This window comes from Drosophila sechellia, chromosome X, assembly GCF_004382195.2.
Source record: "Drosophila sechellia strain sech25 chromosome X, ASM438219v1, whole genome shotgun sequence".
NCBI lineage: Eukaryota > Metazoa > Arthropoda > Insecta > Diptera > Drosophilidae > Drosophila > Drosophila sechellia.
The window spans coordinates 15,182,073-15,203,391 of record NC_045954.1 but is presented as its reverse complement, the minus strand read 5'-3'; the positions used below and the strand labels follow the sequence as shown (position 1 = coordinate 15,203,391).

Below are 21,319 nucleotides of genomic sequence, written 5' to 3'. Positions count from 1 at the left end.
TGAAATCTAGAATAACTTTCTAATAGACGCTAATATATATTAGACTTTTAATTTATTTCACATCATACAAATTGATTTCCGCACTATTAGCTTAAATTGTGGTAAATGCAGCGCCAAACGTTCAACGAAAAAAAAAAAAATTAATGCTAAAAATAAAATATACAACATTTAAAGAAATTCATTAACGTTCTGGCATCGATGTAATATATTACATTCGTACAGCTCCTGCAATTATTAGTTTAGAATATAAACAAATAAAACCACCGCCATAACTGCTTTATCATTGTTTTGTATGTAGGTACACAAGTTTATTCACTAATACATTAGTTTAATATTAATTTAGATTAAAAAAAAAACAAATGCATAACAAACATTTAACAGAGTTCTCATATTTTTGTCGCCTCAGCTTTTTCTGGTTTTTGTGGGTGGTGTGTGTGTGTTTGTGTGTGTGTGTGGTTTCTTAACTTCCGTTTTTACGCTTTTACATCGATTTATTAGTTTACATCGAACCATATATGCATCTAATTATGTATACATTTGTGTAAATTGTACTTGGCTCACTTGCTACATATATGCAGTGCACCGTGCTTGGCCAAAATCCATCGATTCGTCCGGATTTATCTTAACCATAACAACATTAAACATCTATAAAAAGTTTTCGTACGGTAAATGTAATTAAACTATGCCACGCCTCCTCTTAGTGCGCGTATGAATATAATTGTTATATATGTATGTATGTATATATATTTCCTTTTCATGCGAAACTATGCCGATTTAAGTTTAGGTTTTAGTTCTAGATTTACGGGTGTTTCCATCTCGGTATTATGTATGTGTGTATGTAGTTGGTAACAGTCTTTTATCACGTTTAGTTTGGGCATTACGCACAACGTATGGTACATAGGTTTTTAATAGTATATTTCATTTAGCATAATAATTGTTTAAATCCTCCCATTTACGCTAAGCTTTACTTATATCTTTATCTTCATCCTTTGTGGGTGTTTGTTGCCGTTTCCGCTTTCGATGCAAATTGACGTGACTCTTTTCTATTAATATTTGTTCTACCATATTTTTGTTTTGGAAAATTGGGATCAGCAAATAACAAGTTGTGTTCAAAAGAATCAGCTGTGATTGGATTAAACTACTAAATAAGGGTCTAACATTCTAAACGAAATCGGAAACGGAAACGGTAACGTTAACGGTAACTAGTTCTACATGCATGTAAAAGTCCTTCTACGTGGGACAGGAAGTTAAAAACAACAAACTGAACAAACAGTGTATATATGTACATATATATATAAATTTATATATATACTTATATATGTATATATGTGAGTGTGTGCATGTGGGCGGGGTATCTAAAGTATGCTTGTCTCAGGCTCACTCATAGGTTGGGGTTAAAGGTTATCTATCCGTATCTGTATCTGTATCTAAACTGTTCCGCAGCAGTTACCCATCAGTTGACCGAACGAGAACTAACCCTGAATTATTGGTTCTATTGGTTGGTACGAATTAGGGACACTTTGTGTGTTGGGACTTGAGCTGGCTGCCAGGACAGTAGTTACATATCACATCGATGAAACCCTTCAGTCGAGACCCGATCGGGCGCTCTCCATCTCTCTAGTCCTGGTCGTCCTCCTGAAGCGGCGGCTGCTGCTCCTGATTCCGATCCGAATCCGTTGACTTCCGGGTGCTGGCCTTGTGCTGCAGCTGCACCTCGTACTCGTTCTTGATGTTCACATACAGTTCACTCTGTTTCTGGTGCTCCTGCTGCAAAAGGGTCACGAAAATACGGTCAACTTCAATCACAAACTGTGTGATTTCCAATCCCTCTCCTATATTTCATTTGCTTGTAATTGCATTTCAAGATTCTCGCTGTAGTTGAATGCCTATAGCTTACCATGATCTCATCGAATCGCTGATTGGCATGGGGCAGCTCGTATCGCTGGCTCTGTTCCCGCAAATTCCTGGCCACATTGAGCTGCTGGGTAAGATTGCGCCCGATTTGGTCCAGAGATGTGTGCAGCACATGTTCGATTTCTGCCGGCAAATAGTTCAATATTTGAATACTTAAACATTCGAAAAATATCCAGCAATAGTAAATGAAGTTACTAAATCAATTCCAACTCACCAGTGCTGGGTATAAAGCGCCGCTTGGACAGCTTCTCCTCGTTTTCCGCCAGAGCGGTGCTGCCCCTCTTCAGATTGGACGTGGGTGCAACCTGGCAGAAGTCGCAGGGCGAATGGGAATCACTGCAGGTGCAGCTGCCCAAGGAGCTGGGCGATTTGACTGCCGCCGATGCGTGGACACCACGCAGATGCTTGGCCGCCGTAACGTTGACCACACTGATGCTCTTCGTAATCGCCGACTTGACGGAGGACGTTTCCGGCGGAACCAGTGCCAGGGGTGGTGTTTTGGCGCTACCATGCCCGTGAGAGGATAGAGCGGAGGAACCATGATGCGATCGGCCGTGATAACTGCCATAGGGATCACCGAATTCGGACATGCTGCGCCCGCCATCGTCCTGATCGTCATCATCATCCTCATCGTCGTCGTCGTCATCCTGCGCATCATCGCCCTCGTCGCCGTCATCGTGGCCACCATTCTCGCCAGACTTCTGCAGATTCTGGATGAGCCGCAGCACGGCCTTCTCCAGCAGAGCCGGATGCTCGGAGGCGGGCACATCGACGGTCGACTGCGGTATCTGTGTGTTGATGATCACCGAGAACTTCTTCTTCATCTCCTGCACCCGCCGCTTGCCCTCCTCCTCGCCCAGCAGCGTGTTCACGCAGACAAAGGAGTGCACCTTGTTCGTCTCCTTGTCGATCTCCAGATAGCCCTTGGATTGCAGGTAGATGATGTTCCCGTTGCGAGTGAACAGCCGGTAAGTGGACTCGCCATAAGAACTATTGCAGTCGTACACTGCAAGATGCCGAATGGATGGGGGAATTGGAATACATACGATATGGTGGACTATGTCAGGAACACTCACTTTGACGCAGGGCCACGATCACCCAGCGCACATCGTCGTTGTGCATAAAGGTAAAGGGACTGAGATTGCGCACCTCATCCGTCATGTAGCCGGCCACGATTCCAATCCTCTGGTCGCAGTCGATGATCCTGCCGTCGATCAGGTGGCGGGTTTTGTACTCCAGTGTGTTGGCATCGATCAGCCGACTGGCGATCTTCGGCGGACGGATGATCCGGGCGCAGCCAGTCAGAATCTAAACGAATCAGGGATTAAGGATTGTGGTGGTCTCAGCTTGCGAAGATGTCGAAAGGTAACTGGTCTCAGTACGATAGTACTTGCAGCATACGATAGGACACCATTCCAAAAGATCTTATATCAATGATTCAAGGATCCACTTACGATATCATTGCCGCTAATGGTGTGCAGTGGAATGACATCGTCACGACCGCGTGTCCGCCTGATTAACTGCAGATTGGAGCTGAAATGATTGGAGCGTATGCCGCGCGGTGCTTCGTCACTACGCCGAAAGCAGCCATCGATCTTGATCACTTCGTAGGCGGTGGGCTCTGATCTGGGACCCGCACGAGCCAATCTGCATAAGAAAATGTTAATATACAATCATAGCATATAAAGACTAGGTTGATAAGATAAGCTATGATTCGATTTTGGACCAACCTCACGCGAAAACTGCGTCTATCCTCGCGCAACTTGCGATCGATGGCGTCCTCCTCGGCTTTGCTCCGCTGGCGGGGCTCACCTTCCGCATCCGAATCGCCATGGGCGTCGAAGAGGTTCTCCAGCTCGGTGGGTATCAGCTGCTGCTTGAGCATGTTCTGGTCCTCGGGATGTGTGATCTGCATTATGCTCTGACCATACAGATCCGACTGACAGTGGCCCAGATGCTGCTCAATGCTGGCCGAGATCAGCAGTATGTGGCCATGGCAGGTGAGTGTGAGAAAGAAGCTGTCCAGCATGTCCATCAGGGTGTCCGTGATCTGTGGTCGCTGCTGCATCAGACTGTTGCCAAAGGCTGAAGGAGTTTGTATATGGATATATATATATATGCATTTGGAGATATTCGAGATATATCTTACCATGCTTCAATCGCAATGCATGGGCGGCGAAGCGCAGAACGGCTGTTTTGTCCACTCGACGTGGCGACTCCGCCACGTGGGGCACCATTGTGGATAGTTCCTGGATGGATCCGTTCAGTTTGTCCCGCCGGTTCTTTTCCGCTCGGTTTCGCGCCTCCCGACCACTAAAATAAATAAAAAATGAAGTATTTATTTATTAATTGCTTGCTTTTTCGCATGTAAAAGCATGTTCAAAACCTTTTAAGAACTGGCATTTCATTATGATATGATACACTTTTAGGGTTAGGGAACTCCCGGCATTCGCGAATAAGGTCAAAATTGTATTAAGAGCTTTGCTTAAAAATGCCAAATGAAATCGTAATAATTTTAATAAAGAGCTGAAGTAATTTACACTTGCGGCATCAGTTTAAAATAAGTATGCATTTGTTATTGTTGAACATTTTTGAGCGATGATGCTTAGACTAAAATGTCAGATTAATGTGGATAATAAAAATGCGCAATGGATGTGCGACTGCTCGCTGATATGTAAATAATACACAATGTACGCTGTTGTAAACAATATAAGTGATGATGGGTTGTCCGTTAAAAAGGAAATGCTGCTGTGAATTATTGGCACTGCATACTTTTGGACAGCTTTATGGAGATTTCTGGTTGCATAACAGTTCGCAATCGAATGAAACATCACTGCCTACATTACGTATGTACCGTAATAATCTGCAGACTCTCAAAAGCTGACCGGCATCGTTTGTCCGTAAGTTGTCCGTATAATCGCATGTACTCATTTATTCGTACATACGTACATAACTATGTACATCTGCGATGACTGGGCATATTTGTTTGGCTGTTACGCAGTCGCAAGTATTACATAGTGCCCCGGCTAGACTATGACAACAAAATAGAACCCCTCCCCCCGCACCCCCTTGCAACTGTCCGTCTGTCAATAATTATCAGTTTTGCATGGGTGGCGATTCGGGGAGGGGGCGATTCGGAACGGGGATTCGAGTGCAATGATCACGTTCTGTTTGGTGAGGCTTTGGTTCGTTTCGCTTGGCGCCAGTCTTGCGATTTCATAAGGCAATACACTGCAAAAAATTGGGTGGTGCAATGGAAAACTCCTTTCTTTACCAAAATTTAATTGTAAATTGTTAATAAGTTTTAATATTCTTTTTGGTAACTAATTGAATTACAGTTCGTCTGTTTAAAAGCCATTGCAAATGGATATTAAGCTAATGAACTTTTTCGGGCTAATTATTTTCTGTGCGCCCCATTGCATCCGCTTTCGGCCGAGTTCATGAGTAATTTATACGGAAATGTGAGATCGCCGCATCCGATTGGCTACCGCTGTCCGCTGCCACAATGTTGTTTTAGCCCCATCCCGACCAAATGCCCCACTTCACTCCCACCGGCGCACAACCAACCCCCAACCCCCAACCACCATATGTAATTTATTTTAAAACGCAATTGCAAAACAAGTTCGCAAAATACACACACACACACATTGGCGAGTGCAAAACGAAGTGCAGGAGCAATTGCAATTGCAATGGCAATTGCATTGGCAAAAGCAATGCAAACAGTTGCACAAAAAACAAAAAACAACAAGAATGAAGAAAAATAGGAATAGGAATAACAAAATATAGCCATCCTAGGCACCGGGAAAGTGCGCAACGGCCAATTAAACAAATACAACCAACTACCAACTAAAACCAACAAAAACTACCAACAAAACCAACTAAAAAGAGAAAACAAGAAAACATTATTTCTTAAATTTACAAATAAAGCCTTATTCATTTAGCATTCAAAATGGACTCGAAAACGACCAATAATAAAAACAAGCCATTAAAAGTTCCATAAACGAAAATTAATTGGACCAAAAGCACTTTAATATTGTTAATTACAAACTACGAACTATGTGTGTTATTTTTTTTTTATATCCTGCCATTTTGCTTATGCCACTGGTGCAATGCTCTATTTCAGGAAAATTCATGTTCCAGGGTATTCGAAACGTTCAGACGATTGCCATTGCGATTGCCAATTGCCGATGCAGCGATTTGCTGGCCTTGATTGAGTTAGCACAGTGCACTGCACCCTTGCACTTGATGTCAAATTGTTGTCTGTGCAATTGTTGGCCAAGTGGCCAACGACTGTTGGCTTTGGCCCCTCGAGCTGTCTACTTTTTAGCCATTTCCAAGTGCCATTTCCCCTTCCCCCCCACACACACGCACACACACACACACACACTCGTGTATTTGTACACATTCGCCGGCTGAGTGTGTATGCTTGTTATCCGTGAGTGTGCGATTGTTTGTTTACCAACTACTCAACTTGTTGCATTCGCCGCTGAATGGGGAATCGAACTACACTTGTAAAATCTTCACACAGGCACTTATTGATTGCAAATAAATTTAAATATAGATTCTTAGGCTCGAACTGAGCTTTTGGTTCAAGTGCAACCAATACAACTTCATTCGGACCACACTGCGTATGAGCAATTTACTTATTTGCTTTCAGTTTGAACTCCGAAGCAGCTACATTTCAAATTTTTGTAAATATTTAAAAATTTGAATAAATACGTGTATCGACATACTATTTTTCGATTATATCGATTATAGCATAGGAACGATATGTTTGATAAAAATGTATTGAATGTAACTATTATGTTTGAACTGATTAACGGCGTGAAATAATAATATTTTTGGGATATTATTTGACATTTCAGCAGCAATGTGCCTCATTTTTTGCCAGTGCATCGCTGGCTTCTCCTTCGCTTCCGCAGTCTGTCTCGTTCGCGCTTTCTGTTTGTTTGCTGCGCTTACAATGTAAGTGCGCGCGTATCGATAACTGCCGGCACCGCCCAACACCCAACACACCCGCCTACCGAAGCAACTACCGAAGCCCCCCCCCCCCCCCCCCCGTCCTCCCCCTCTGAACCGACGGATGCAGTCGTAGCGACCTTGAAGCCGCGCTAATGACGTATCGAAACGCATCGGATTATAAGTTCGAGAGTAACGGTACAGCAACGGCAACATATGCAAACACATATGGCCAAGTGAATAAGGAAACGAGTGCACAGTGTTCTGTTTATGGTCTGTCAATCAAAATGGGCGGTTAGCGTAGCGAACCACCAAAGGGTGGGTGGACTTGTGCAGCTCTCCTGCAGCTCGGATGAATGGCGATTTCGCTGAATTAGGAACTGCGGCGAGTGCCAAATGAATGCCTGCCCGCCTGTCCAGTCGTCTCGTTGACGAAAATAAACCAAACGAAATGTTGATAAAAATATATTAGCAGCGCCCATGGCCTCCTAATCAAGTGGTTTTTGGTGGTTTGGGGTGCTTAGTTGGTGCCACAAGTGAAGCAAGTGCCGCAAGTGCCACAAGATGACGCCTAATTGGGTGGGGAGCAATCTTCAATCAGGCCAGCCACTCAGCTGGAAGCTGGAAGCTCGGAGTGGGTGCTTCTGAATAATGCCAAATTGGCCACCCGACCACCCGTCGAGGGGCCACGGGTGGATGCTGCCCCCCATTAGCGCGGTGGGTGGGATCCTCGCCTCGAAAAGGGGGTGCACACGAAATGCGTGCGCCTTGAACTAGTACATGCCCCAGGTTTTGGATAACAAAGCAATCATTCCAATTGGCGGACTGAAATATTCCGTTTTCACATCTTAAAGCTTTCAGTTTCATATTTATAATGAGTATCTGGCTAACTGAAAAGGAAATGAATACCCTACAAACTCGAATATTCTATGCAAATGCAACTTGAGAAACTCCCAGATGCAATAAAAGATCAATGGGACTCACCTATTCGAGAGCTGAAACATCTCCATCATGGTCTCGTGCGGATGCGGGTGGTGCGGATGTGGTGAATGATGCGGATGCTGCGGGTGGTGTGCGTGCGGATGTGGCTGCAGATATTCATGATGCAGCGCATGCATGTGGGCCGAATGTCCGGGGTACGCCGCTTGCATTGCTCCAGGACCCGCACCCGCACCCGAACTGGCTCCTCCTGGCACTCCGCCCGGTCCATAGCCCATGTACCTGCCACCGGACACGGCTCCTCCGGCGGATCCTGCCGCTCCTGCCGATCCGTACGGTGCATTCGGATACCACATATTCGGATAGAAGCCAGGTGGATTGCCATGCGCCGGGGAATGTGCATACGGATGCAGACCTCGTGAGTTGGCCACTCCTGGTGCCACAGGCATTGGACTACCCGACGATCGGTAATTTAAAGGGTACATGGAATTCGATGGCGGTCGGAGCATCAGATCGCAACCAGATCCGGTGGCAGAGGGCGTCGGCGATTGGTAGAAGCTGTTCGCACCACTGCCACTCCCACTGGGCGCATAGTCACTGCCCAGCACCGAGCTCTCGTTCTCATCCGGATAGTTGTCTTCCTCGAGATCGACGGCGGGTGCCGTCTCTAGCGGCGCATCCGCATCCACATCCGCATCGCGATCCCAGGCCAGCTCGTCCAGCTGGCATTCTCTCTTGCCCAGCACAAGCAGATCGGCATCGAGCGCCGGCGGTTCGTCAAAGTAGGGAATGTCTTGCTTGAGATCCTCAATGTCCTGGTCGCGACCTTGACAGTGGCTCGAGGAGGAGTTCCTGCTGCGACTGGCACCCTCCATGTTCTCCAGCTGGAAAAAAAAAACAGAGAAGTGGACGGGTTCTGTGAGCGATCGGCTGAGGAGATCATTGCATCATTGACGGCTGATAACAATTCTAGGCCCCCACTAAACTCTAATTGCCCAATAGATTATTTTCCCATTTAATGGTGGCTGCACTGATGGAAAAATGGCAACCCAAAAAAATTGAAAAATGTATACTTACAGGTATATAATCTCGTTCTAAAAACTAAAACTAATAATAATAAAAATAGTGTCACCCTGTGATGTTAAGATACAATATTATGATGTACGGATTCTTCACTTAATAAATAATAATTAAAAAAAAAAATAATAGTTTCTTTCCAAATTACGTATTATGTAATGAATCTATTTTAGTACTATACTTTTTTACAGTGCACTTAAGGACCGAACTTTGTGTTTTATTGTCCAATGCCGTTCGCAAATTATTATTTTGTTGTATTTTCAAAAAACTAAAAATAGCTGCCAACGAATTCAAATAGTGACCAAGGAAATGAGCGCAATTGGAACTCGACGTTCCTGCGATTTTTTTATGATCGAACTCGTAAAACGCTCAAAACCAAAAAAAAAAACGATTTTTGAAAAGTCATGGGTGGCGGCGTAGGGAAGGGATTCACTTTTCTTTTTTTTTTTGGTTGAATGACACAAGCAAAAGTCAAAGAAGTCCAAGTTATTTATATGCGAATCCTATCCAAGTGTCGCCTATAAATAATTCAAAACACTACTATATATATGTACAAACATGGACCTGCTCAGATCACACACAAGAATATAACCATCTATTCAGGGCAGATCTTTGAACTATATTTACTATGTATTATTTTCTTGCCTCTCTGATTCACATGACAATCGCATTTGTCGGTCGAGGGTATTGCGGGGAATTCTGGTCATAAATTCTGTATTTTTTTGCCTTCGAGCTGGCTGTTTATTTGTTTTCCCTTGTGGACAATTGAAGCTTTCCATTCACATATATATAAAAAAAAACTATCATTGCTGTGGGAAAAGGTGCGTAATTCTTGAAGAATCTACGCTTATACAAAATAATTTAATCTATTTAATTTAATAAAATGGAGCAATTCTTGAACAATCGCATTCAATTCATTCATTCATTCAATTCATTCAATTTGATATTTATATATACATTTTAGTATATTTTATTATTAATTTAAATCTTGTTTTAAGATATCAAGCTTAGTATCACTTTTCAATTTTGTTCATCATAGTTTTCTAGGAAATATCGCTTATAATTAATGGCTTAATTAAAAACGAATTCATGTCACTTATGTATTTGTTCGCAGGAATTTCGATATTGAAAGAGATATGACATAAACAAATAAAGATATAGTTAAATTTATTGTACGAGTACACAGTAAGAAATGACGATATGTATGCTCTTAAATATTTGATGATATATACCCGTAAGTAAGCAACTATTTATAATTTATAATTTATAATTTATAGTACTGCTTGGCTTGTAATTAACTTTCTAGCCTGCTATCAAAACTCTTTACCTAGCGAAAATAGACTGGAAATGGCCATATGACAATTAAAAAAGGGTGATAAATTACGAAATAAGACTACATGGTCAACAAGGAAGTCAACAGCCACTCGACAACTAAGTAATATGCAATCCAGGCATTTCTTTTGCCAGTTGTTATCATCGTCGATTGCCGTAATAATTGCGCTTCTTTTCTTTATTAGTTTATTTTGCTGTTGCACATTTTTTTTTTTCCTTTTCCGCCATTCCAAATTTGTTTTGCAATTGTTCTCGAGTGGCGGGTAAAACAGCGGTCATAAAGACAACGAGGGTAGACATGTCAATTGCTGCCAAAATCGACAGACGGCGTTTGTGCCACAGCGGGTGGCTGCCCCTTTGCCGCTTTGCGTGGCTGAATCTGTCGGTGCAATGGGGCGTATACGCAACGCATTGGTGATGGGTAGATACAACAAGTGGGTGGATTTACTTCTCTATATTAACAGCACTGAATATATGGTGTAGTTCTTGGGTTGCAACGCGGTGCAACGGGGCGTATACGCAATGTGATGAAAATCAAACAATTTAAGGTGCTCAAACTAATACAATTGCTTAAAAGTTCTTAACTTATGATTTATTTGAAGATCTAGGTTTCGAATCATATATTTAGGCAAATTACTCTCTAGCACTTTTCGAGTTTTTACTGCCCAACTATTTGCAAGTATTTTCGAAACCCTATCATTAGAGTAATTGCATACGAGAATAGATCAAGATACGTGTTGGAAAACTAATCAGCCCTTTTTCAAGTTGATTTACAATGTTTCAAACAAAATCATGAATGACAATAAAGCCCCTGATTTCAGATTGGCTATCATGCGAAAAAATCGCCCTAATTGCTCTTATCTTGAGGAACTATTTCGACAATTGTAAAGTGGCACACGACACGCCTTCAAAACTCTATGGCCCGCAAATCGATAAAGTTCGCAAATGGGTTAGCCCAAAAAAATTGCCATTGCAATTGGCCATATAAATTTTGGGTATATTCGTGTGCCATGAGCACATTTATACATACATACAAATACAGACTCGTGTGAGCGCAGGGCAATTATAATCATCGTACAGATATTAAACATGGATATTGCTTTTGATAAGCCGCCGACCGAAGTCGCTTGTTTGCTCCTCTCGATTGCTCGATTCCAACAACAAATTCCACGACCATGGCCAAACACCCACCAATTGTTGTTGAACCCGTCGCCTTTGTTGAGTTTTTCTAGCATTGCTGGTGGTGTTATGGCCATAAGTAGAGATATCGCCCGGCTGATTAGAACGCGAAAGTGTTGGAGGTCAAGTTTTGACTGTTACAACTGTGGTTTGGTTCTATGAAATGGATATGCCATATACCCAATATATTTATAAGATTCCAACATTTGGGGAACCTGAAAATAGATTTCAAACTAAAGATCTAGTTTTTAGACCTTGCTTGCGGTAATTGTTTACCCTTTGTGTTTGGAACGAGTTACAATTCTACCAAAATAGATGACCTTCAGAAGTTGTTATCATGTAACCTAGTTCGTAATCCCCTCTAATCACCATTGTAATCAAACATTGTTGCATTGCCCATCATCTGATGAATGGGTTCTGGCGAGCAGCTAGTAACGATAGCCAACTTTTATTCACTCGATAAGGATAATGCAAGTGATTCCCGTAACGAGTGAGTTGGACAAGTCAACAACTTTGGACGGTGATTTTCTAGTATTCTTAGATGAGATTGCTTGGCTTAGATGATAGGTTAGAAATAGGGAGTTTCCAGCTTTTAGGCAAAATTAACATGAAAACAATAATAGTAAATATCTTTAGGGTTGCCACCTATGTAAGTGATAGTCAGTTGAGATTATCACAGCCATGTAGAATTAATCCATTAATTTCTTCATAGTACTATTTATCATTGCTTATAAATGGTTGCCATCTTTCTGCTTAATAAATAGAAGATTTTCCCAACTAATTATAATGATTGCTGCTTACCGTAATCTTAATAATATAAAATGATGAATCTTTTGCAAGTACTACAATTTAAGTATCTTAAAGCAAGACCATTACAACGTATCCAGGGTTGCCACCGATCAGCAGCGTAAGCTTTCTTTTCTCTGGGGCCCCATAAATCAATCATGAAATATTTACATCTAATGCTGGCCATATCAATAACAACAATACAATCATTCGAATAAAGGGAGAGGGCAAAAAATCAATTTCACTTACATGTTTTGCGCTGTTTCTTGTTTTTCTGCATGAAGCTTTCGCTCTCTCTTTCTCTCGCCCCCTTTCTCTCTTTCTTGCGCTCTTTCGGCAAGCTCTCACGCACGCCCTCTCGCTCGCACTCGCTCGTGCGGTTTGTTTACGCCTCTATCCGTCTCGCTCTGTCTGCTTGTTGTTGGTGTAATATTGGTGAATTATATATTTTGTATTACTTTGTTTTGCTTTGTTGTTGTTGCTGTCCTGCAGTTGCAATTCGCTTTATTATCTTCTCGGTTATTTATGTTTCTTTAATATTTCTTCGTAATTCTTTGTACCTTTGTTATTCTTTGAATAAAAAACGAAAATATTAACAACCAGTAACTAGATTTCAGTATTTTCTTGCACCTAATTAAATTCACTTGGTATTTTTACGGTGTAACAGTTACACTACCGCTACCTAACGGTATTTTCTATGGTAGTTGTTCAAACATTTTTGAAACACACTTAGTATTTTTTGTCGGATTTCAGTTGGACAAGTTGGGGAAAAGAAGTTTAGTTTACATATTCATTAGTTAGTCATCTCCGACTGCTTTTTGTTTTAATTTCCCCATTCTTTTGCTTTAAATTTGTACATTTGTTTCTTTTTAACTTGTTCAATATCAATCAATATTTGTACAGCTGGAGGTATTTTGTTTCACTTTGTTGTAGCTTTAATTTGAGTTGTTGCTTAGCCATTCAGCTTCCAGCAAGTGTTTATTTGTTGTTGCTAAAAAGAGTCGAAAAGAAAGAGAAGAGTTTAAAAACGGGCACATTTGAAATTATATTCATTTTGGCTTATTCACAAAAAGAACTATGCAAACAGTTGGTATTATCTTTTGAAAGGCATTTCATTTAAGATACTTAGTTAAGACCCAAGAGTGTATCTTAAACTTAATTTGGAATTTTGTTTCTTAATTAAATGAATACCTAAATTATAATTAAAACTTTTATTTCCCACTAGCTGACGAACGGACACAAAAAATGTTAATATCATTGTTTATCTGTTCTGTGCTGTCACCTGTTGCTTTGTTTTTCTGCAGCTGCCGCTAAATGCTTCTTAAGTTCCTTTTGTTTTTAGCTTTTTGTTATCTCGTTGACTTTGTGGCTGTTTTGTGAAATAAACCGGTTAAATCCAACAAAACAAAAGTTAGCACCACCAGTCGCAAATTAAAGGAATTATTGAACCCAAGTTGAACCATCATTGCTGATACATATTTCACTTCAATTGCTTTCTTTATTTTATTTTTTTTTTTGCTGAACTCGACACATTTCGATGCGCCGCCTTAATTTATTATCCTGAGCAACTCGATTGATTGCTATTCCAACTTGTATCTCTAGTTTCTTTGCTCATCGTACAATCGTACATGTTTATAAGCGTTTTATGGAGTGCGCGAATTCGAGAACTGGAATGTGAAGTCAAGAAAAGTCTAGAATAACAATGCAATTTGTTAGCTTTTGCAATTAAGGCTACCATTTATTTATGTGTTTATGAAATGGGAGTAGGTAAACCCCGTTTCTCTAGGGATCTTTTGCATCTGATAATCAATAACCCATTTGAATTACTCAACGTTCTATCTCGGAATCATTCAAGCAGCTAATTCTTTTTTCTTTCTTTACCAAACTATCCCTTAAATGGCATCTGGTCTAGTTCTATAGTCTATGCCCGCCTCTTATCTTCCAGTTTCATCTTTAATTCCTCAAACAGAGTATGTATACAATATATGTATTTATTTTGTGCGCATTCATTTCAAGTGTTGCTTGGCAGTCTAAATCAAATATATATATAAGAAGATAAACTTCTTTACGAGTGTCCCCAACTTTTCCCCAAAAGCTCACACAGACAGGCGCAGGCACGCACTTATATTGCTATTTCTGTGTGTGCGTGTGTGTTTGCGTTTGTCTGTGTGAATCAAGGACAACTGAATCCTGCGGCATTAGGAATCCCCCTGCGGGGGGCGTTGTACGTAGTTGGGCGTGTGCACACACACACAAGTAGATAGAGGTTCCCACTGCGTATATGTGTGTGTGGGAGTGTGCGTGCGTGTGGGTTTGCTACAGTGAACACAGGAGGTACTGGATTTTCAAGATTCGGTGCAAAGTAATAGGAAATATTTGCTAAAACAATATAGTCCAAAAATGTTTCCTTTACATCAATTATCCATATTTTTTTTTTTTTTTTTTTTTGATACATCCCATTTTAAGAATAAGTGTTGGAAAAGATCCCCTAAATCCGCTTTGTGTACACATGTAAACCCTTTTCAATGCCTTTCGCTTTCTAGTTTTTCCTAATGTAAGCTCCACTCGCTTTTCAGGGACATCGCAGGCACGCAGAAAATCTTTGCAAACATTTTTTTTTCCTGGGCTTTTTGTTTGTGCTGTGTGGTTGACACACGCACCACCCCAAAAAGCACAGCACCTCGAACCACCCAACCAACCATCGTAAAGCTGCAGTGGCTCCGGTCCTGGAGCAGTATCTGTATCTGTAGCTATAGCTGTAGCTGTAGCTGTATCTGTATCTGTATCTGTATCTGGTCTGTATGGTTCTGGAACTGGGGTCCGAGTTTTGGGGCCTGGGTCAATCACCCGCCAGCGGGTCGTAATTGCAGAAAGAGGGGTACAAAAACAGCACAAAGCAACGCTCAACGCCTTTTATAATTTTTATTTTTTTGTTATATTTTTTATTTTTTGCACTTGCCCATTTTTGTGTTTGTATTACGGCGGGGCGACGTAGATGAGAAAGAATAAAACAAAAATAAATTCAAGTGCTCCGTCAAAATAAAGCAGAAAAATAAGCAAAGAAGAATGAGAACGTCAGAAATGGGCGAGAAAAAGGCGAAAAGCTATTTGCCAGACAACGACAACGAACTTTGCGACTACAGGGGATTTGCAGGGGATAATCGGAGGAGAAGCGCGAGAGAACCCAAAGCAAACGACACACCGAGTGAAGAGAGTATTCGCTCAGCGGTAACAAAATAAATAAATTATATAATTTGCTTTGACGTATCCCCCCCTTCCCAGAACCCCAATACCTCAATCCCCCTTCCACACTTTCGGTTTGTTTACATTTGCAATAGTTAAAGTTACATCGAATGGAGCGCTTTAGATTGGGTTTGAACCGCGGGGCGTATACGCAATATTACGTATACGTCTCGCTGCGCGCCATTGTATGGAAATCATTTATAAATAGAGCAAAAAAAAAAAAATAGCAAAAATGCCTGCTAATAGATCATTAGAGTGGATCATTTTGCCAGTGCCGAACGGGTTTTCTTTGGAGTGGGGCGGGGATTGGTTTGGAATTGTGGTTGGGGTGGTTGACTTATAGGCGATATGCCTTGGCAGCCCCTTTGATGTTACACAGATGGTGTCGGTTTATACATTTCCTTGAACTTGACACCTCTTCTAAGCTATGCGGTTGCACAAAATATAAAACGTCTTTGCCAATTTGCTTAGGAACCACAGACACATATTTTTGTGGAAAGTTGATGGCAGGAAGTGGTAACTTACTATTTAAAGCGTTTTTACTCTTCAAGCGGAAATTTTTAAATATAATAAATATATAGAAATTGATACTAAGTTTTTTAGCTAGCATCTTAGTATTGATTCAACGTGCAAATTTGAATTGAAAATATGTAAAAAAAAGTCCTCGCAGGGCTAATTACAAAAGCCGCTTTATACAGCAACAATCAAGCAAGCGAGACGCTGCTGTTTCGACCTGGCCCAAAGCTGACGTCGACATCAGGTGGTGGCTGGCAAAAAGTTGTCGCAAAAACCAAAAATAGCTGAACACTCGATGGGGGGAGAATGGGAGCAAGGGAGCAAGGTAGCAGCTAAAGAACGAGAGCGAGCGGAGAAGAAAAGAGCTATTGCGGAGAACAAGCTGGGCGGGAAGAAAGAGCCAGAGAGGGCGGGAAGAACGTGGCCGTTCAAGCACGTTCTACAAAGATTTGCGAGTGCACTTTGCATAACATTCCATAACATTGGTAATATGGGAGAAACTATAGCTATTGGCGCACAGAGATGATCGACAATCATATCAGTTAATACAGTTACAAAATCACGGGGCCAATAAGACGAGTTGAAATGGAGGGGGGAAAAAAAGAATTTATAGTAACTAGAGCTTTCAAGCTGATTAGTATATTTGTATTGCTAATCTGCTGAAGAAATAGAACTAGTTTGACCTACAGACACTTTGAGGTAGGCAAACTATTAAGGAGGTGAGATACATGAAATTGCTGGATAATTTGCCTGGCCACACGGCGTATGCGTTATGTTGAGCCGCGTTTATTGCACATACGCCATGTGAACCGCTGCTGGCGTGGCTAATCTAAGTCAAATCGATTTAATTAGCATAGCTGCCTAAGATGGCGTCAAGCTATCTCGGCTATATGCGATCCAATCAGGCATGCAAGATTCGCCTCCAATTAAGATTCGATTTATCGATAAACTTGTGTTTTGGCAGTCCACATTCTTTGCGGCTCGATTTGATTGCCCTTAATTTATGATAGCTTACATTGTGTTTTATTCGAAAGAAATTCGAAATATACGCGAGCATTTTTCAAATATTTCCCCATACTATGTAGTTTTTCCGATTGTACAAATTGTGGCGAAAAAAAAGTAGTACCATTAGCTCGCACATTCAAATTTGCAGAGCATTTTGGCATTCCATTTCTCTCGGCTAACTTTCTATGCCTTGAATTATGCTTGACTGCCACAGAATCTGACACATTTAATTGAAAATTAAATATTTAACTTAAAATGGCAACTTATTCAAGTAGTGGATGTCATTTCTTGAGGTCGCCAGCGGTTGGCGGTCGTTTTTATTGTCTAGGTTAGGTTATCAATTGCCGCTGCTTAGGTCCGCTTTCAGTACAGGTTCGGCTTTCCTTTTCCCGCAGCTTTCGAGCGTCTTGGCCCCTCCACAAAATACCGCCTGGCCCCTCTGCACCCCCCCCCCCCCCCCCCTCCCAGGCCCCCCTATCCACATTTTAGCGACGAGCTTTTGACTCTCTATACCGCTTGGCCCGCTCAACGCTCATCGCTCGCCGCTCAGCCAAAGCGATCGCTCTTAGACGCGACGTCAGCAAAAAATTTGATGAGGGCGACAAGAACAACAAGTTAGAAAAAAAAATATAAATATGTTTACATATACGAACTTGAAAAAAATATAAAACAAAGAAAAATCCTACGGAAATTGACTGCATATTTTATTGTCCTTAAAAATGAAACAGACATTCCAAATTATATGGTTTTTTTTTAGATAACTAATGCTTTGGCTATAATTTAGAAGCTGCCTATGGATTTTTAAAAAATATTTATAAACTGCCTTGAGATTTGTACACTTGTATTTTTAACAGTTTCCCCTCTTTCAATTCACTTGAATTGCCAACATCAGCATGCGACGTAGAAATTAATTATCAAACATAAAACAAAACAAAAGCCAAAAAGTAACAGAGAAAATAATAAAAATGAAAAACATCCACACAAAAATCATAAACATCATCATTATCACCATCACCATCGGCAACAGCAAACAGAAAACCTTGAGAGCAGCAGCAAAGCAGCCGAACAAAAAACAAAAATTGGAAAGAAAAAACCAAACCGAATAGCAAAAAAAAAAAAAAAAATAAAAATACCAAAAAAAAAAAAAAACACCTTTATTGATTGGAACTCGGAACTGGTAAATCATTGAAAAACTGCTGCCAAGAAATGTCTGATGCTATGCTGCGCTATTTATATTTACTTTTATTGCTATTATCATCCAAAGCTCAGTTCCATCGCACTCTTTCCATGCTGGCCACAAGTTCAAGGGAGGCTAAGAACACATCATAAAGTGCTCCGCCATATAACATCTATATTCATTGGAATCCGCTGATCTCCGCACACCCATTAAAGCGCAGATCTGGAATTTTGGCCATGTTCACACTTCCCGCTTTCGTGCTTTTTGGGTATGCCGAAGTCGAGAGAGACTCCGAGTTCTTCTCGCTTGTTTTGTTTTTCTTTTCTTTTTAAAAATTAAATAAGTCGAAAAAAGAAACTGGAAATTCATTAATATGTTAATTTTATTTGTCTTGCCTCATTGATTGTGTCGATGAGAATGTGATAGTTTTTTCGTATGCATTTGTATGTGTTTGTGGCTGGGCAAACACGTTAATGTTGGCTAAGCAGATTTTCGGAGGATGACAAACACAGACAGTGGGAATGTTTTTCGTAAATCGAAACTTTTCCCAAGTCAACAAAAAACTGAATCGTTCTCGGGTTTCGATCGCGCAAAAATGCGCGCACGCGCCGCTGATATCAGCACATATGCTCGTACTCGCAGGCTACACCATATAAAACCAACTCTCTGCTCAAGAAAACATCGAAATCAGTGAACTAAAACGGAAATGAAACAGGACCGCAAAAGTACCCCTATCAACAGCATCTAATGCGGCGAAATCAACAATACACCAACAACGGTTCACCATCAGCTGCTAAGCTCGAACGTTCCAACAATATTAATTTCGCGCTCGGTGGTTGGTCGGTTGTTGAAACTCTATCTACACTCCAATGCACCAACGCAGAGCACAAAAAAAATACTTGTTCAAGCTTGTTCAACAACACACCAACAGCGGTTTTTAAGTACGAAAACCTCGCTTTGGCAAGAAATCTCCCATTGAGCTTATGAATATACATACTAGTCGTATAATAGGATAATTGGAGTTTTTCATACACCAACGTTTGGTTGTTGAAACTGTGAAACTGGAAGATAGCCCTATAATTACTATATGATTTAAGGTCACCGCAATCTACCTTCTTGATAGTATTTCCTCTCGTGCGCGTTTTTGGTTTGTTGTTTCGAACTTTTTTTTTTTAACACTAAAGCACAAGCACTGGCACAAAACACACACACGCAAACAAAAAAAGGCGGGGGGTTGTCGAAACGAAGTTTGTTTGTTGCCTGTTGTATTTCGGTTTTAATTCCTCGTTTTGTTTTTTATTATTTTTTTTTCCAACTTTTATGTGGGGATCTGGGGGGCACTGTTTGATATTCCAATTCCATTCGTTAGCGCGGCGCCATTTACGTTGCTCGAGCGTGTTCTTTGCATTTTAGCAGCGGCGGCGACCACGAAAAAGGCAAGTTGAAAGAGAAGGAAACTCGCACAATCGCTCACACACGTACGCAGAGCCAAAGAAACATTCAGATACAAATGCGAAATACGAATATGCTCATAAAAAAAAATAAAAAATAATAATAAATACGAAACAGCGACGGCTGGCGAACCGAATTCGAACTCCAAGCTCCAAGCGAACCGAACGAACACCAAGCGGACCAAGCGAACGTCGCGACGCGTCCGTCCGTACCGCTACAGAAACAAAAATTAATTACATATATTGAAATCACAAACTAAACTAATCAGCCAGACGACGAGCGGAGCAGCGACGGCGGCAGCGGCAGCGGAGAGCCGAGCCGAGCGCGAATCAGCTGCCCGGAAAGCTAACGCTCCACTCACGCTCCTCTCCCGCTCCCGCTCTAGGTGCCGCTGCCCCAAAGAATTAGAGATGGCAGGGAAAAGAGCGCGAAAGATGAAATATACAATAAAAGCTTCGCTCGCCAACGACGGCGGTGCGACAGAGATGACGGTTGGCCGAACACCCACCAGCAGCTGGTGCGAGCGAGAGCGCAGCAACAACCTGCGTTGCAAAGCTGGCGAGACCTTGACTACGGTTTCCGGCCGGGAAACCCTCGGCGAGTTCATGCTCACCCAGTACACCGGAAAAAAAAACGTTGCTGAAAGCTAGAGTTCTGCACGAAAGAAAAAATAATAAGCACAATCACTTGAATCTCCTGTTCATAACAATCTCCAAATAGAATAATGTGTAATTATAAGCTATCAAATATTTTGATTACAATTATATGTAATCATTATAGTATTATTTGAATTTTAGATATTATCTTGATAGTATATAGATAACCTATATAACATCTTGAGTTTGGTAAAGATGCTTAAAAGTATGCAAAGCTTTTAGCCTACGTTGCTGTCACGAATTGCGTGCTCGCAAATAGATTTTCCCTCATTTTCTAGCAGTGCACATTGACTCTCTGCGCTCTGTGTCTCTGTCTCTATCGTTTTCTCATTTTCTGAGTTTTCTCTCTGAAAAGCTTTTTCCCTTTGCTAGAGTAGAGTCGCAAAAGAGTGTTGGTGTTTAGTCTATGAACTTGACGCTGGCGTCTTACACAATGCTGCTTCTTCTTGCTTCTGCTCAACACCAACACAGAGACATCGCAGCACACACACACCCAAACAGGAAGAGAAACACACACACACGACTTAGAACGGGGGGAGCACTCTCAAAAAAATTACACTCGCTATCGAAACGAAATGGAACAAAAAACACTCGGCTGTTATAGCGATTTATATATATATATATAAATATATGTATATATTATTATATATGGATTGACCTGATACTGGCCAGATATTCCGAGCTCTAGCACTAACCTAGGAACTGGAAACGGACTGGAGTGCCTGGGAAACCTCGAGAGGAGACTCCGCCGCCATGAGACTAGGGGACTACGGAGACGCCACTTGGCCAAACGGGCCGCTTCCACTGCAGCAACGGCCGATGCGGAGCGACAACGCGTCGTGGGACTTGGACAGATGCCGACCGACTGCCACCGATGAAGCCCGGTCCAAAGACGTCGGATGGGCGGACGAGCAGGCGAACAGACGGACGGACGAACGGACGGACAGACGTGCGGACAGCAGCCAGGACGCTCGCGCTCAGACAGCTTTCTATGCGTTTCGGCGAGCGGAGCTTTTCACCCCCACTACCCCTCTGCTACCCATCACAGCTTTTCCTCTCCCGATTTCCACGCTTTTCCGAAGAG

At 41.7% G+C, this 21,319-nt stretch overlaps 1 protein-coding gene across 3 annotated transcripts; it reads right to left on the bottom strand.

Moving 5' to 3' along the window:
• Positions 1-35: 35 nt before the first annotated feature.
• On the bottom strand, positions 36-21,028 carry LOC6620360 (aryl hydrocarbon receptor nuclear translocator homolog). 3 transcript variants are annotated; one of them, XM_032726320.1, is made up of 10 exons: positions 20,931-21,028; positions 12,436-13,177; positions 7,858-8,696; positions 4,064-4,227; positions 3,645-3,999; positions 3,369-3,561; positions 2,991-3,222; positions 2,129-2,920; positions 1,898-2,037; positions 36-1,767 (listed from the first exon to the last, which is right to left on the bottom strand). In XM_032726320.1, the coding sequence occupies exons 3-10, from the start codon at positions 8,685-8,687 to the stop codon at positions 1,618-1,620; spliced, it is 2,856 nt and encodes a 951-aa protein (XP_032582211.1). In that variant the 5' UTR covers positions 8,688-8,696; positions 12,436-13,177; positions 20,931-21,028; the 3' UTR covers positions 36-1,617. The 3 variants fall into 3 exon arrangements, with proteins under 3 accessions (XP_032582211.1, XP_002044568.2, XP_032582212.1); XM_002044532.2 differs by lacking the exon at positions 20,931-21,028 and adding an exon at positions 19,240-19,936; XM_032726321.1 differs by lacking the exon at positions 20,931-21,028 and adding an exon at positions 19,712-19,936 and having other exon boundaries at positions 12,436-12,756.
• Positions 21,029-21,319: the final 291 nt, after the last annotated feature.